The sequence below is a fragment of the Phyllobates terribilis genome, unplaced genomic scaffold, assembly GCF_046119375.1.
Source record: "Phyllobates terribilis strain yellow unplaced genomic scaffold, ASM4611937v1 Scaffold_7__3_contigs__length_470593459, whole genome shotgun sequence".
Lineage (NCBI taxonomy): Eukaryota > Metazoa > Chordata > Amphibia > Anura > Dendrobatidae > Phyllobates > Phyllobates terribilis.
Window position 1 is genome coordinate 244,172,059 of NW_027362767.1, and position 18,081 is coordinate 244,190,139.

Sequence of the window (18,081 nt, forward strand, 5' to 3'; positions counted from 1 at the left end):
TGGAGTTAACAAAAGAGTTCGTTGTAGGAAACAATCCGTAGATAGGTGAGAACAATCTAGGTAAAAATGTTCAGGAGTTTGGAGACTGGAAACTAGGCTAACAGCTAGACACAATACTCAAGCAATGAGTGAGAGATCCATGCGACTTTAAGTAAGCCCAAACAGGAAACAAGATGGATCCCACAGGTTCAGAATCTGACATCTTAGTATAGGGCCAATTGCAGAACACAACAGCAACCTTCAGTGGTAAGGAGTGGGATTGCAGCACAATTATTAAGGTGAACAATAGCAGCCACTAGTGGTCAAATTGGAGAAAGGACAACTGGAATCCTGACAACTATCTGCGGGTTTGTAATAAATGTATAGTGAATGCAGTACCCTCCAATGGGACCTGCATGTATTAAAAACAGGACCTTGATGCACGGCACTGAAGTTGAGCAGCGGCATAAAAATTTGTGGAACTACGACCCATAGGCCAAATCAGTAGACGCAAATCTCCTGTATTCGGGATCCTCGGCGCAGCGTTTGATTAGATAGCAGAGCTAGCGTAACGTCATTATCGCGGCGTGATGCACAGATGAATAGATTCATAAGAGATTCACAGGCCTCCTGTCCGGCGGCCAGAGACTACTGACCTTGGATGATGGACAGGAGTCCCCGTGAATCGATCTGCCCAACTCTACAGAATCCCCATTTATTTGTCCGGGAATTCCAACCATCGATGGCAATGCTGTACGGGAACCTGTCTACAAGATAGATCTGGGTCCCACTAGGCAGAACCACATCTCATAACAATTTATAGCATATCCCGAGGATATGCTATAACTGTACAACATGCATATCCCTTGAACGTCTGACAGATGGGGGAGGGGGGAGTCCGAATTCTGAGACCAGCACTAATATGGGGACCAGAATTCCTCTTATCGTCTGCCTGGATGCAGAAAAATGGAAGCTTGTTCTCCGAGCAGGTGCGCACCCAGCATCTCCTAGACATAAAGGATACTGGCCCTATAGGCTTAGTGTAAGAAATCATTTTTTTTACCAGCGTCTTCCTTTAATCTAAAGCTAATGTAAACGATCGCAGGACCCGCTGACGTGCGATTACGATCACTCACCCGATTCGGTCTATTAAAGGGTCCAAGCTCTGCTCAATCAAGTGACGATTTTGTTGTCTCCGTCCAAACCCTTGTTCCTTGAACAGCTTGGCGAGTGCCAGGAGGTTGGAGGGGGAGATGGCAAAGTAGGCATAATAGAGGAAGATGATCTCCAGCAGCATTGCCTGCTCTCGTAGACTCTGAGCAAACCACCGGGACACCTGACGCTCGGTCTAACAGAACAAAGCGGAGGAAAAAACATCAGCTCTGGTGTTTGTGGATGGAAGATGATATTTAAGAAAAGTCAAAAAGGTACCAATATAGAGAAAATGCAAGAATACCGATTCCCAAATATGCACCAAGTATATAGTAATGAGAGTATTAACCCCTTCCCAAAGGGACGATTTTGCATTTTTTGCGCTTTTGTTTTTTTTCCCTACTTCCAAGAGCTAACACTCTTTTATTGTTCCGTCCACATAGTCTTACGAGGGTTTGTTATTTGCGGAACGAGTTTTACTTTTTACTGACACTATTCATTTTATCATGTTATGTACTGGAAATGAGGGGAAAAAAAATCAAAGTGTGGTGAAATAGTAAAAAAAAAGGGCAATTCTGCAATAGTTTTTTTGGGTTTTTATTTACTATACGTTAAAACTGACCATGCAATATGATTCCCCAGGTCAGTATGAGTATGCAGACACCAAACATGTATATATGTATTTTTTTTTTTAATATTTGTTACACAGCCAGCCTCTGACAGCAGCTCCATCGCTGCTGTTAACCCTTTAAATGCTGCTTTTAATCTTTCACAGTGGCATTTAAGGCGTGCTGTGCCCATAAGGTGGGATTCATGGGAGATCATTTTAGCTACAGTGAGTACGGAAAGTATTCAGACCCCTTTACATTTTCCACTCTTCGTTTCATTGCAGCCATTTGGTAAATTCTAAAAAGTTCATTTTTTTCCTCATTAAAGTACACTCTGCACCCCATCTTGACGGAAAAAAACAAAAATGTAGATTTTTTTGCAAATTTATTAAAAAAATAAAGACTGAAATATCACATGGTCATAAGTATTCAGACCCTTTGCTCAGACACTCATATTTAAGTAACATGCTGTCCATTCCCTTGTGATCCTCCTTGAGATGGTTCTACTCCTTCACTGGAAGCTGTGTTTAATTAAACTGATAGGTGTGTGCCTTTCCAAATCAAGTCCTGTCTATATAAGACCTCACAGCTCACAGTGCATGTCAGACCAAATGAGAATCATGAGCTCAAAGGAACTGCCCAAGGAGCTCAGAGACAGGATTGTGGCAAGGCACAGATCTGGCCAAGGTTATAAAAGAATTTCTGCATTGCTCAAGGTTCCTAAGAGCACAGTGGCCTCCATAATCCTTAAATGGAAGAAGTTTGGGACCACCAGAAGTCTTCCTAGACCTGGCCGTCCAGCCAAATTGAGCAATCATGGGAGAAGAGCCTTGGTGAGAGAGGTAAAGAAGAACCCCAAGATCACTGAGGCTGAGCTCCAGAGATGCAGTAGGGAGATGGGAGAAAGTTCCACAAAGTCAACTATCACTGCAGCCCTCCACCAGTCGGACCTTTACGGCAGAGTGGCCCGACGGAAGCCTCTCCTCAGTGCAAGACATATGAAAGCCCGCATAGAGTTTGCTCAAAAACACATGAAGGACTCACAGACTATGAGAAATATGATTCTCTGGTCTGATGAGACGAAGATAGAACTTTCTGGTGATAATTCTAAGCGGTATGTGTGGAGAAAACCAGGCACTGCTCATCACCTGCCCAATATAATCCCAACAGTGAAACATGGTGGTAGCAGCATCATGCCACAGGGGTGTTTTTCAGCTGCATGGACAGATTATATATATATATATATATATATATATATATATATATATATATATATATATATATATATATATATATATATATACATATATACATACACACACATACATACATATATATATACACAGTACAGACCAAAAGTTTGGACACACCTCATTTAAAGATTTTTCTGTATTTTCTTGACTACGCAAACTGTACATTCACACTGAAGGCATCAAAACTATGAATTAACACATGTGGAATTATATACTTAACAAAAAAGTGTGAAACAACTGAAAATATGTCTTATATTCTAGCTTCTTCAAAGTAGCCACCTTTTGCTTTGATGACTGCTTTGCACACTCTTGGCATTCTCTTGATGAGCTTCAAGAGGTAGTCACTGGAAATGGTTTTCACTTCACAGGTGTGCCCTGTCAGGTTTAATAAGTGGGATTTCTTGCCTTATAAATGGGGTTGGGACCATCAGTTGTGTTGTGCAGAAGTCTGGTGGATACACAGCTGATGGTCCTACTGAATAGACTGTTAGAATTTGTATTATGGCAAGAAAAAAGCAGCTAAGTAAAGAAAAACGAGTGGCCATCATTACTTTAAGAAATGAAGAGACTTGTTTGGGCTAAAGAACACAAGGAATGGACATTAGACCAGTGGAAATCTGTGCTTTGGTCTGATGAGTCCAAATTTGAGATCTTTGGTTCCAACCACCGTGTCTTTGTGCGATGCAGAAAAGGTGAACGGATGGACTCTACATGCCTGGTTCCCACCGTGAAGCATGGAGGAGGAGGTGTGATGGTGTGGGGGGGCTTTGCTGGTGACACTGTTGGGGATTTATTCAAAATTGAAGGCATACTGAACCAGCATGGCTACCACAGCATCTTGCAGCGGCATGCTATTCCATCCGGTTTGCGTTTAGTTGGAGCATCATTTATTTTTCAACAGGACAATGACCCCAAACACACCTCCAGGCTGTGTAAGGGCTATTTGACCAAGAAGGAGAGTGATGGGGTGCTACGCCAGATGACCTGGCCTCCACAGTCACCAGACCTGAACCCAATCGAGATGGTTTGGGGTGAGCTGGACCGCAGAGTGAAGGCAAAAGGGCCAACAAGTGCTAAGCATCTCTGGGAACTCCTTCAAGATTGTTGGAAGACCATTTCCGGTGACTACCTCATGAAGCTCCTCAAGAGAATGCCAAGAGTGTGCAAAGCAGTCATCAAAGCAAAAGGTGGCTACTTTGAAGAACCTAGAATATAAGACATATTTTCAGTTGTTTCACACTTTTTTGTTAAGTATATAATTCCACATGTGTTAATTCATAGTTTTGATGCCTTCAGTGTGAATGTACAATTTTCATAGTCATGAAAATACAGAAAAATCTTTAAATGAGAAGGTGTGTCCAAACTTTTGGTCTGTACTATATACAGTTATATGAAAAAGTTTGGGCACCCCTATTAATCTTAAGCTTAATGTTTATGTAATAACTGTTGGACACAGTAATGTTTCTGCCTTGAAATGAGGTTTATTGTACTAACAGAAAATGTGCAATCTGCATTCAAACAAAATTTGACAGGTGCATAAGTATGGGCACCCCACCAGAAAAGTGACATTAATATTTAGTAGATCCTCCTTTTGCAAAAATAACAGCCTCTAGTCGCTTCCTGTAGCTTTTAATGAGTTCCTGGATCCTGGATGAAGGTATTTTTGACCATTCCTCTTTACAAAACAATTCCAGTTCAGTTAAGTTAAGTTTGATGGTCGCCGAGCATGGACAGCCCTCTTCAAATGATCCCACAGATGTTCAATGATATTCAGGTCTGGGGACTGGGATGGCCATTCCAGAACATTGTAATTGTTCCTCTGCATGAATGCCTGAGTAGATTTGGAGCGGTGTTTTGGATCATTGTCTTGCTGAAAGATCCATCCCCTGCGTAACTTCAACTTTATCACTGATTCTTGAACATTATTGTCAAGAATCTGCTGATACTGAGTGGAATCCATGCGTCCCTCAACTTTAACAAGATTCCCGGTGCCGGCATTGGCCACACAGCCCCAAAGCATGATGGAACCTCCACCAAATTTTACTGTGGGTAGCAAGTGTTTTTCTTGGAATGCTGTGTTTTTTTGCCTCCATGCATAACGCCTTTTTGTATGACCAAACAACTCAATCTTGGTTTCATCAGTCCATAGGACCTTCTTCCAAAAAGAAATTGGCTTCTCCAAATGTGCTTTTGCATACCTCAGCCGACTCTGTTTGTGGCGTGCTTGTAGAAACGGCTTCTTTCGCATCACTCTCCCATACAGCTTCTCCTTGTGCAAAGTGCGTTGTATAGTTTACCAATGCACAGTGACACCATCTGCAGAAAGTTGATGCTGCAGCTCTCTGGAGGTGGTCTGAGGATTGTCCTTGACTGATCTCACCATTCTTCTTCTCTGCCTTTCTGATGTTTTTCTTGGCCTGCCACTTCTGGCCTTAACAAGAACTGTCCCTGTGTTCTTCCATTTCCTTACTATGTTCCTCACAGTGGAAACTGACAGGTTAAATCTCTGAGACAGCTTTTTGTATCCTTCCCCTGAACAACTATGTTGAATAATCTTTGTTTTCAGATCATTTGACAGTTGTTTTGAGGAGCCCATGATGCCACTCTTCAGAGGAGATTCAAACAGGAGAACAACTTGCAAGTGGCCACTTTAAGTTGCTTATCTCATGATTGCATACACCTGGCTATGAAGTTCAAAGCTCAATGAGGTTACAAAACCAAAAAAAGTGCTTTAGTAAGTCAGTAAAAAGTAGGTAGGAGTATTTAAAACAAGAAAATGATAAAGGTGCCCATACTTATGCACCTGTCAAATTTAGTTTGAATGCAGACTGCACATTTTCTGTTAGTACAATAAACCTCATTTCAAGGCAGAAACATTACTGTGTCCAACAGTTATTACATATATCAAACTGAAATAGCTGTTGCAAAAACACCAATTTTTATAAAACATTAATAGGGGTGCCCAAACTTTTTCATATAACTGTATATATTTAGCCTAGAGGATAAGTGCTGCAAAGTTTCCCAGTTTCCCAGCTGTTTATATGGTAAAATAAATAGTGTCATTCAATACTATATCTGGTCCTGCAAGAAATAAAAATGTTTTAGCTCTTGGAAAAAGTGGAGTAAAAAACTAAAAAGTGCAACAAAAAAAATAATTGGCTGTGGAGGGAAAAGATTAATAGGTCACAGGGATTAAAAAAAAAGAAGCGCTTAGAGGGTTTGTACCAGGATTTTAAAAGTTACGCCCCATGCAGAGGATAGGACATAACTTCTTGATCGCTGTGGGTTCGACCTCTGGGACCCCCACCAATCCAGAGAGTGCTCACTTCCGATTCCATTCATTGTCTATGGGAGCGCCGGATGCAGACACACAGCTGCTTGACTCCCCCATTACACTCATTGTATACTGATTATGTGTGTAAAGTTGTTGACATACCATTAGGTTCCCATGAGTTTCCCATGTGGGCGCTTCTTCTTTGCAGAGATCTTCAAAGTGCTTGCGATATTTGCCCATCAAGTCCTCCCGTTGCAGCATATCCATGCAGTCATTAAACTCTTTCTAAAGTGACAAGAGAGAACGATCAGCCATGAAGATCTGTGCATGGGAGGAGCGGCAGCTGACGGTCAGTGACAGCTTGTATGCATGCAGGGCTTTGCCAGAGAACGCATGCGTTTTCATTGGATACATTTTTTTTTTAAAGATGTCCCAAACCATGTGGATCCAAAAGATTGATGGATGAGGATTTTGGTCGCTCCTTCATGAGCAATCATCTACAGACTGTACCTTGTACGGATGCTTTTCATCCTGGAAGTAGGTCAGCAGCAGCAGGACGCAGCGCAGCATGCAGATCCTCTCCTCGTAGTAATAGTCCGCTATCTAAGAAGTGATGGAAGAGCGATAAGATAAATCTAAGATTACTTGTAACACAGACAGGACACCTTGCCCGACCGTCAATGTGTGATCGGCTGTCGCTGTGCCGGGTCCTGCAGGGCAGGGGCCCCGCTACATCTGTCAAATGTCTACTTATCACATATAGATGGTCTAACATATGCACAGGTCATGATCCTAACGACAGGAGAATGGATTCACACAAACCTTCAGCATCAGCGCCTGGCTCTGCCTTTCATCCTGTGGTACCAGCTAAAAAAATATACAAAGATGGGAGATGTGTAAAATCAGCACGTGCGACCCGTGTACCACGTGAAGAACAGTAGCGAGGACCCACCTTAATAGAGTCTTGTGTCCCCCTGTAGTCATCCTGGAGGTAGCACTGCAGCAGCTGCACACTCTGCTCCTCATCCAGACCCTGCGGCAATGAACGCACAGCAAATATGGGTTATACCTGTACGGTACGGTCACCCACCATCGTCCAAAAACGTGGTCTCACCAGAAATTTACTGATTCGCTGCCCGAGATCTTTCAGGGCCGGAGCCAAGTTCTTGTTGGCCTTCACCTTGTCTGCGGAGCTTGTTCTGCAAGTAGAGGGTTAAAGGAGGTGGAGGAATGAGCAATCTCTGATTCCTGTCATGCAAATGCAGGAAAACCTTCATTCACTGACAGCAAGTACAGATTGCAAATGAGGAGGGATGGAAACACAAACACGTTATAGGACTGAGGATAAAGTCTGTATAGAAATGTACCTGGGCGCTTTGTAAAAGGACAATCCCTGCAGGAACCTTTCTCCGTAGCGGTCCAGCTCCGCTTTGATTTGTATCTGCAAAGTATATTACAGTTTGTTAGGAGCAGGCATTTGCTTCACAGCAGCACAGAGTATTTAAAAGACTAGTCTGGGGTCAAAGAATTACAGAAAAAACAATACTCCCTGTAAATTTTTGCTGTACTGCAATAATGATGTGCTGCAGTGCTTGTGATTGTAAGGCCCATCATCACTGCAACCAAACAAAGACCACTAGGGACCCCCAGTGTTGTGCTGGAGTGAGGAAGGATTTAACACTTTCCCGCTGCAGACAATTTTTCTGCTCATGTTTTTTTGCTTCTCTTCTTGCAAAAGTCATAACTTATTGTTCTATAGCCGTACGAGGGGCTTGTTTTGTGCGAGACGAGTTGTAGTTTTCAATGACACCATTTATTTTAACAAATAACGTACTGAAAACACAGGAAAGATATTTAGACGAAATCGTAAAAAAAACAGAACCCTGCAGTTACACCATTGTTTTACGAGTATTACTTTAATGGTGTTCATTTCTCCAAAGAAATGCCACCCCACACCATTACTGATCCACTGCCAAACCGGTCATGCTGAAGGATGTTGCAGGCAGCAGATCGCCCTCCATGGCGTCTCCAGACTCTGTCACGTCTGTCACATGTGCTCAGTGTGAACCTGCTTTCATTTGTGAAGAGCACAGGGCACCAGTGGCGACTTTGCCAATCCTGGTGTTCTGTGGCATTTCTTTGGAGGGCCGCACAGCCCTCCATGTGCTCGCCAGAGGTAGCCTGACTGCCATTAGGTACCGAGATGAGATCCTCAGACCCCTTGTGAGACCATATGCTGGTGCGGTTGGCCCTGGGTTCCTCCTAATGCAGGACAATGCCAGACCTCATGTGGCTGGAGTGTGTCAGCAGTTCCTGCAAGATGAAGGCATTGAAGCTATGGACTGGCCCGCCCATTCTCCAGACCTGAATCCGATTGAGCACATCTGGGACATCATGTCTCGCTCCATCCACCAACGTCACGTGGCACCACAGACTGTCCAGGAGTTGGCGGATGCTTTAGTCCAGGTCTGGGAGGAGATCCCACAGGAGACCATCCACAACCTCATCAGGAGCATGCCCAGGCGTTGTAGGGAGGTCATACAGGCACGTGGAGGCCACACACAATACGGAGACTCATTTTGACTTGTTTTAAGGACATTACATCAAAGTTGGATCAGCCGGTAGTGTGTTTTTCCACTTTAATTTTGGGGGTGACTCCAAATCCAGGCCTCCATTGATTAATAAATGTGATTTCCATTGATGATTTTTGTGTGATTTTGTTGTCAGCGCATTCAACTTTGTACAGAACAAAGTATTCAATGAGAATATTTCATTCATTCAGATCTAGGATGTGTTATTTGAGTGTTCCCTTTATTTTTTTTGAGCAGTGTACAGTACAGACCAAAAGTTTCCCCTCTTGAAGCTCATCAAGAGAATGCCAAGAGTGTGCAAAGCAGTCAAAGCAAAAGGTGGCTACTTTGAAGAACCTAGAATATAAGACATATTTTCAGTTGTTTCACACTTTTTTGTTAAGTCTATAATTCCACATGTGTTAATTCATAGTTTTGATGCCTTCAGTGTGAATGTACAATTTTCAAAGTCATGAAAATACAGAAAAATCTTTAAATGAGAAGGTGTGTCCAAACTTTTGGTCTGTACTGTATATATTATATATATATACACATACACTATATAATTACACTTTCTGTCCACCTACTTTTGGACCAGTGTGTGTGTGTGTATATATATATTATACACATACACACACACTGCTCAAAAAAATAATGGGAACACTGAAATAACACATCCTAGATCTGAATGAATGAAATATTCTCATTGAATACTTTGTTCTGTACAAAGTTGAATGTGCTGACAACAAAATCACACAAAAATCATCAATGGAAATCAAATTTATTAACCAATGGAGGCCTGGATTTGGAGTCACCCCCAAAATTAAAGTGGAAAACACACTACCGGCTGATCCAACTTTGATGTAATGTCCTTAAAACAAGTCAAAATGAGTCTCAGTATTGTGTGTGGCCTCCACGTGCCTGTGTGACCTCCCTACAACGCCTGGGCATGCTCCTGATGAGGTTGTGGATGGTCTCCTGTGGGATCTCCTCCCAGACCTGGACTAAAGCATCCGCCAACTCCTGGACAGTCTGTGGTGCCACGTGACGTTGGTGGATGGAGCGAGACATGATGTCCCAGATGTGCTCAATCGGATTTAGGTCTGGGGAACGGGCGGGCCAGTCCATAGCTTCAATGCCTTCATCGTGCAGGAACTGCTGACACACTCCAGCCACATGAGGTCTGGCATTGTCCTGCATTAGGAGGAACCCAGGGCCAACCGCACCAGCATATGGTCTCACAAGGGGTCTGAGGATCTCATCTTGGTACCTAATGGCAGTCAGGCTTCCTCTGGCGAGCACATGGAGGGCTGTGCAGCCCTCCAAAGAAATGCCACCCCACATTATTACTGACCCACTGCCAAACCGGTCATGCTGAAGGATGTTGCAGGCAGCAGATCGTTCTCCACGGCGTCTCCAGACTCTGTCACATGTGCTCAGTGTGAACCTGCTTTCATCTGTGAAGAGCACAGGGCGCCAGTGGCGACTTTGCCAATCCTTGTGTTCTGGGGCAAATGCCAAGCGTCCTGCACGGTGTTGGGCTGTGAGCACAACCCCCATCTGTAGACGTCGGGCCCTCATACCACCCTCATGGAGTCGGTTTCTAACCGTTTGTGCAGACACATGCACATTTGTGGCCTGCTGGAGGTCATTTTGCAGGGCTCTGGCAGTGCTCCTCCTGTTCCTCCTTGCACAAAGGCAGAGGTAGCGGTCCTGCTGCTGGGTTGTTGCCTTCCTACGGCCCCCTCCACCTGTGTGTGTGTGTCTGTGTGTCTGTGTCTGTGTGTGTGTATACACACATACATATATATACATACATATACACACACACGAACACTATATATTCTTTTTTATTTTTTCAGTGGTTAAAAAAAAAATCAGAAATTGGCTAAAAATAAAAAAAAAGTTTCTGTCTTCATTTTTTGAGGCCCCAAATTCTTCTTGCTGATGGACCCATTTGAGGTTTTTTTTAATGAGCTGTAGATTTTCTTGGTACCATTTTGGTGTACAAACAAATGTTTTGACTGCTTTTTATTCTACTTTTTAGGGGAGGTGCGGTGACCAAAAAAATGGCAATTCTGACGTTTTTTTTTTTTTTTAACAGCAGTGATTGGGGGGGGGGGGGGCACAGAATTAAGGTGAGAGATCGAAAGTGTTACAGCTCGTCGGTAGAATAGTACAATCCTTCCCGGAGCGGTGACATCGAGCGAGCTGGTGACACTTACCGGATCTCTCATAGCAGAGCGGCCAAGCAGAATCGTCCACAGCTCCCGGCTGCTCCTGAAAAAATATAGAAAGAAAACTCTAGTAAACTCTCGATCTTTCACGTCCCCCCCCTCCGGGCTCGGAGCACAAGGATGTCAAGTAATCCAATGCAAAAAGCTACCAAACTGCATCGCCCCTTTAAGGCTATGTTCACACATTGCGTTTTTTCAGCATTTTTCTATGCTTTTTTTAAGCTGTGTTTACCAGCAAAGTCTATGACATTCCAGAAATCTCATGCACACAGCTTGGTTTTTATTTGATCAGTATTTTGTGCTTTGCATGGTTTTTTTGCACAATAGAGTATGTCACTTCTTTCAGCCTTGTTCACCCATTGGAAGTAATGGGTAATGAAAAAAACGCTGAAAAAACGCAGGTGTCAGGTTTTTGAGCTTTTTTTGTGCCAAAACCAGATTGAGATTTTTTTTCCACTGAACTTTATGTACATGCATAAAGAGACAAAAGGACAGTGAAAAAAAAGCAGCAAAAATGCACCAAAAAAGCTTGTACCCATCGTGAGGGGCAGATGGTAATCAATTGCTACATTTAATAAGAATTAATAATCATACTTGGCGTCGCTGCGTCCGTGTAAGCTCAATGACAAAATAAATTCAACTCAGACGGCAAAAGCCAAAAAGGGAAAAATAAAATCATTGCTCCGGAATTGTTTTCCCATCGTCGCGACTCGACCAAAAACTGTAAAAAGAAACTATCAAAAAGTCACAAGTGCCCCAAATAGTTACAAGAGATTTCCGTCAGCTTGCCAGGAAACAAGCGCCCGACACTGATGGAGAAGGGAAAGTGGCATCGTCTGAGAAAAAGGCGACATGGACAAGAGGGCTTTTTTTTTTTAACAAATTTCTGAGGTTTTATTTCAACAGTTTTTTTTTTTTTTTTTTAAAGACGCTCTCTGCCAGGCAACATCCTCCGGCAGGCGCTCTCTATCGGGGGAGGGGAAGACCCTTTATACTGGGAAACTTCCATGAGGAGGGGGCGTTCTTTATGCGGTGGGGGGAAGCAAGCTCTCTGCCGGGCGCTCTCTATGGGGGAGGGGGGGCACGCTCTCTGCCGGGCGCTCTCTATGGGGGAGGGGGGGGGGCACGCTCTCTGCCGGGCAGTCTCTATGGGGGAGGGGGGGCACGCTCTCTGCCAGGCGCTCTCTATGGGGGAGGGGGGGGCACGCTCTCTGCCGGGTGCTCTCTATGGGGGGGGGGCACGCTCTCTGCCGGGCGCTCTCTATGGGGGGGGGGGGGGCACACTATCTGCCGGGCGCTCTCTATGGGGGAGGGGGGGGGCGCTATCTGCCGGGCGCTCTCTCTATGGGGGGGGGGGGGAGCACGCTCTCTGCCGGATGCTCTCTATGGGTGGGGGGGGGGGAAGCACGTTCTCTGCCGGGCGCTCTCTATGGGGGGGGGGGGGGAAGCACGTTCTCTGCCGGGCGCTCTCTATGGGGGGGGGGGGGGAAGGGGGCACGCTCTCTGCCGGTCGCTCTTTAGGGGGGGCACGCTCTCTGCCGGGCGCTCTCTATGGGGGGGGGGGCACACTCTGCCGGGCGCTCTCTATGAAGGGGGGGGGGAGCATGCTCTCTGCCGGGCGCTCTCTATGAAAGGGGGCGGGGGAGTAGCATGCTCTCTGCCGGACGCTCTCTATGGGGGAGCACGCTCTCTGCCGGGCGCTCTCTATGGGGGGGGGGGGAGAGGGGGCACGCTCTCTGCTGGGCGCTCTCTATGGGGGGGGGCACGCTCTCTGCCGGGAGCTCTCTATGGGGGGGGGCACGCTCTCTGCCGGGCGCTCTCTATGGGGGGGGGGGCACGCTCTCTGCCGGGCGCTCTCTATGGGGGGGGGCACGCTCTCTGCCGGGCGCTCTCTATGGGGGGGGGGGGGGGAGCACGCTCTCTGCCGGGCGCTCTCTATGAAGGGGGGGGGAGCACGCTCTCTGCCGGGCGCTCTCTATGAAGGGGGGGGAGCACGCTCTCTGCCGGGCGCTCTCTATGAAGGGGGGGGAGCACGCTCTCTGCCGGGCGCTCTCTATGGGGGGGGGGGGGCACACTCTCTGCCGGGCGCTCTCTATGAAGGGGGGGGGGTAGCATGCTCTCTGCCGGGAGCTCTCTATAGGGGGGGCATGCTCTCTGCCGGGCGCTCTCTATGGGGGGGGGGGGGCACGCTCTCTGCCGGGAGCTCTCTATAGGGGGGGGGGAGCACGCTCTCTGCCGGGAGCTCTCTATAGGGGGGGGGGGAGCACGCTCTCTGCCGGGAGCTCTCTATAGGGGGGGGGGGGAGCACGCTCTCTGCCGGGAGCTCTCTATAGGGGGGGGGGGGAGCACGCTCTCTGCCGGGAGCTCTCTATAGGGGGGTAAGCACGCTCTCTGCCGGGAGCTCTCTATAGGGGGGGGGGGGGGAGCATGCTCTCTGCCGGGAGCTCTCTATAGGGGGGGGGGAGCACGCTCTCTGCCGGGAGCTCGCTCTCTGCCGGGAGCTCGCTCTCTATAGGGGGGGGGGGGGAGCACGCTCTCTGCCGGGAGCTCTCTATAGGGGGGGGGGGGAGCACGCTCTCTGCCGGGAGCTCTCTATAGGGGGGGGGGAGCACGCTCTCTGCCGGGAGCTCTCTATAGGGGGGGGGGGGAGCACGCTCTCTGCCGGGAGCTCTCTATAGGGGGGGGGGGGGGGAGCACGCTCTCTGCCGTGAGCTCTCTATAGGGGGGGGGGGAGCACGCTCTCTGCCGGGAGCTCGCTCTCTGCCGGGAGCTCTCTATAGGGGGGGGGGGAGCTCGCTCTCTGCCGGGAGCTCTCTATAGGGGGGGGGGGGGAAGCACGCTTTCTGCCGGGAGCTCTCTATAGGGGGGGACGCTCTCTGCCGGGAGCTCTCTATAGGGGGGGGGGGGAGCACGCTCTCTGCCGGGAGCTCTCTATAGGGGGGGGGAGCACGCTCTCTGCCGGGAGCTCTCTATAGGGGGGGGGGGAGCACGCTCTCTGCCGGGAGCTCTCTATAGGGGGGGGGGGGAGCACGCTCTCTGCCGGGAGCTCTCTATAGGGGGGGGGGGGGGAGCACGCTCTCTGCCGGGAGCTCTCTATAGGGGGGGGGGGGGAAAGCACGCTCTCTGCCGGGAGCTCTCTATAGGGGGGGGGGGGGAGCACGCTCTCTGCCGGGAGCTCTCTATAGGGGGGGGGGGGAGCACGCTCTCTGCCGGGAGCTCTCTATAGGGGGGGGGGATGATCTCCTCTATATAACAGTCCTCCCCTATATAGTCCATTATGGACGGCGGAGCATGCTGAGTCTTGCAGTGCGCACACAGCCTGTGGTGAGGGCTCTTCCACCTGGCAGCACCGGGGGCGGCAGCTGACATGTCTCAATGTTCTGTCTCCCGCCTTTTCCCATTTAAACGTCACTTGCTGCTGTCAGCCTCCTCCCTGCTTCCGGTAGCCGCCGGTTCTCTCCTGCCCGTTTTCTTTACCTCTCGTCCAGGCCCCCGGCAGCCGCCATCTTCACTTTCCAACCCCCCCCACCCGTCGCACACGTGACGAGACCCCAGCGCGGCCCGTACGTCACGTGACCGCCCACTGTAACTAAAGGAGTAGGGGAACACCTCTCCTCAGTATGGGCGGAAGTGGGTGATGCTCCGTGACGTTACTTCCTGTCAGGTGACCGGACCACAGCACTGCGCTGTGATTGGTCAGGGCGGCGTTTTGCATGCGGCGGTTCCTGTGCTCCTCCGCCTGCAGCTGCTCCGGACATCCCCGAGCTGACAGTCCCGGGAGCTGCCCGGAGTCCCTGCCCTGCCGGCCGCCCGCTGCACACGGGAAACACCGCAACCGGGGAAACTCGAAGATATTTTATTTTTACAGTAGTTGAAATTTCTCTGCTTTTCTTGTGGTGAAAAAATGGCATTCATCTTACTGCTTTTTCTAACAAATAAATTACATATATCTGCGGAGTCACTAAAGGGTATTCCCATCTCCAAGCTCCTATCCTCATATGTAGTAGGTGAAATAATATTATCACCAAATGCCTCCAATTAGAACAGTAGTATGGTTCTTCTGATTCACTATGACTCTTTCCTTATGTGCAGGGCACTGCAGTAGGTATCAATGGTTACAACCACTAATAACTGTCACTATATGAGTGCTCGTAACCATGGATACCGAAGCTACAGCAATGCCCTGCACATGGGGTAAGCGACATAGCAAATCTGAAGAACTATACTAAGGCCCCATTCCACAGAACATCACTCCTCTAAACCCCTCTATATACAAATCTATCCAACAGACCATCACTCCTTAGCCCCTCTGTATACGGCTCAGTTTCACAGAACAGCACTCCTCTCTGCCCCTCTATATACAACCCCATCCCACAGAACACTTCTCAGCCCCTCTAAATACAGCTAAGTCCCACAGAAAATCACTCCTCTCGTCCCCTCTGTATACAGTCCCATCCCACAGAACAGCACTCTGACACTCTATATACAGCTCTATCCCACAGAACATCACTCCTCTCAGCCCATCTATATACAGCCCCATCCCACAGAATGTTACTCCTCTCTGCCCCTATATACAGCCCCATCTCACAAAACATCACTCCTCTCAGCCCCTCTATTAAGAACCCCATCGCACAGAACAGCACTGATCCTCTGTATACAGCCCCATCCCGCAGAAATCACTCATCTCAGTCCCTCTACATATAGCCTCATCCCACAAAACATCACTCCTCTCAGCCCCTGCATATACAGCCCAATACCACAGAACATCACTACTCTCACCCTATATATATAGCCTCATTTCATAGAACATCACTCTGCTCAGCTACTCAATATACAGCTCCATCCCACAGAACATCACTCCTCTCAACCCCTCTATATACAGTCCCATCCCACAGAACATCACTCTTCTCAGTCCTTTTATATACAGCCCTATCCTGCAGAACAGAACATTACTCATCTCAGCCCCTCTATATACAGCCCCATAACCATGTTACAGATATAAGTACTCCTCTTTATATACAGCCACAACCTGCAGTGCATTGCTCTTCTCACCTCCTTTATATACAGTCCCATCCTGCAGTACATCACTCCTCTCAGCCCCTCTATATACCGCCCTATCCCACAGAACATCACTCCTCTCACCCCCTCAAGATACAGCTCCATCCAAAGTAACTTCACTATTCTTAGCCCCTCTATATACAGCCCCAACCCACAGAACGTTACTCCTCTCTGCCCCTCTATATACAGCCCCATCTCACAGAACATCAATCCTCTCAGCCCCTCTATATACAGCTCTATCCCACAGAACATCACTCCTCTCAGCCCCTCCATATACAGCCCCATCTCACAGAACATCACTCCTCTCACCCCCTCAAGATACAGCTCCATCCAAAGTAACTTCACTATTCTCAGCCCCTCTATACACAGCCCCATCCCACAGAACGTTACTCCTCTCTGCCCCTCTATATACAGCCCCATCTCACAGAACATCACTCCTCTCAGCCCCTCTATAAGTACTCCTCTTTATATACAGCCCCAATCTGCAGTACATTGCTCTTCTCACCTCCTTTATATACAGTCCCTTCCTGTCGTACATCACTCTTCCTAACCCTTCTATGTACAGCTCCATTTTGCAGCATATCAATCTTCCCAGCACCTCTGTATACAGTTCATTCTGCTGTACATCACTCCTCACCTTTATGTAGTCCTTTCTTGTTGTACATCACTCCTCTCAGACCCTTTATGAATAGGCCCATCTTGCAGTACATCACTCCTCCCATCCCATCTATAAACAGCCCTATCTTTATGAAAGTGAAGATGGAGTGCAAGGTCTTTATTATTATGAACAGATCATCATGCCATTCCAGAGGGTATATCCATTAGAATCATAGAATGTAGAGTTGGAAGGGACCTCCTGGGTCATCTAGTCCAACCCCCTGCTCAAAGCAGGATTCACTAGATCATCTCAGACAGATGTCTGTCCAGCCTCTGTTTGAAGACGTCCATTGAAGGGGAACTCACCACCTCTCGTGGCAGCCTGTTCCACTCATTAATCACCCTAACTGTCAAAAAGTTTTTTCTAATATCTAATCTGTGTCTCCTCCCATTTAGTTTCATCCCATTGCTTCTAGTCTTTCCTTGTGCAAATGAGAATAAAGATGATCCTTCTACAATGTGACAGCCCTTGACATATTTGTAGACAGCTATTAAGTCTCCTCTCAGTCTTCTTTTTTGCAAGCTAAACATTCCCAAATCCTGCAACCGTTCCTCATAGAACATGGTTTGCAGACCAGTCACCATTCTGGTCGCTCTTCTCTGAACTTGCTCCAGTTTGTCTATGTCTTTTTTAAAATGTGGTGCCCAAAACTGTACACAGTATTCCAGATGAGGCCTGACCAAAGAGGAGTAAAGTCCGATAATGACTTCACGTGATCTGGACTGTATGCTTCTGTTAATACATCCCAGAATTGTATTTGCCTTTTTTGCTGCTGCATCACACTGTTGACTCATGTTCAGTCTATGATCTATTAGTATACCTAAGTCTTTTTCACATGTACTGTTGCTTAGCTCTATTCCTCCCATTCTGTATATGCTTTTTTCATTTTTATTGCCCAGATGTAGTACTTTGCATTTTTCCCTGTTAAAAACCATTCTGTTGGTTGCTGCCCACTGCTCCAGTTTATTTAGGTCTTTTTGAATCCTCTCTCTCTCTTCTCTAGTATTAGCTATCCCTCCTAGCTTTGTGTCATCAGCAAATTTAATCAGTTTACCCTCAATTCCTTCATCTAAATCATTGATAAAGATGTTGAACAATACAGGTCCCAGGACGGAGCCCTGTGGTACCCCACTTGAGACATTCATCCTGCTGGATGTGAAGCCATTTACAACCACCCTTTGAGTCCGATCACTAAGCCAGTTATGAATCCACCTAACAGTTGCCTGGTCCATTGCATACTTGGTCATTTTTTCAATAAGGATGGTGTGAGATACTTTGTCAAATGCTTTGCT

General features: G+C 47.3%; 1 protein-coding gene across 2 annotated transcripts in view; it reads right to left on the reverse strand.

Moving 5' to 3' along the window:
- Positions 1-14,726, reverse strand: part of NUP188 (nucleoporin 188) — a 41,081-nt gene extending 26,355 nt beyond the window's left edge. Inside the window, exons 1-9 of one of the 2 annotated variants that reach the window (XM_073640077.1) lie at positions 14,551-14,726; positions 11,062-11,116; positions 7,634-7,707; positions 7,381-7,465; positions 7,219-7,299; positions 7,089-7,133; positions 6,777-6,869; positions 6,429-6,551; positions 1,116-1,327 (exon numbers count right to left, since the gene is read on the reverse strand). In XM_073640077.1, the coding sequence (XP_073496178.1) occupies positions 1,116-1,327; positions 6,429-6,551; positions 6,777-6,869; positions 7,089-7,133; positions 7,219-7,299; positions 7,381-7,465; positions 7,634-7,707; positions 11,062-11,116; positions 14,551-14,579 (797 nt within the window). In that variant the 5' untranslated portion in view covers positions 14,580-14,726. Of the gene's footprint in view, positions 1-1,115; positions 1,328-6,428; positions 6,552-6,776; positions 6,870-7,088; positions 7,134-7,218; positions 7,300-7,380; positions 7,466-7,633; positions 7,708-11,061; positions 11,117-11,667; positions 11,795-14,550 lie in introns of those variants that run through there. The other variant, XM_073640078.1, reaches the window with a different exon arrangement.
- Between the last annotated feature and the right edge of the window lie 3,355 nt (positions 14,727-18,081).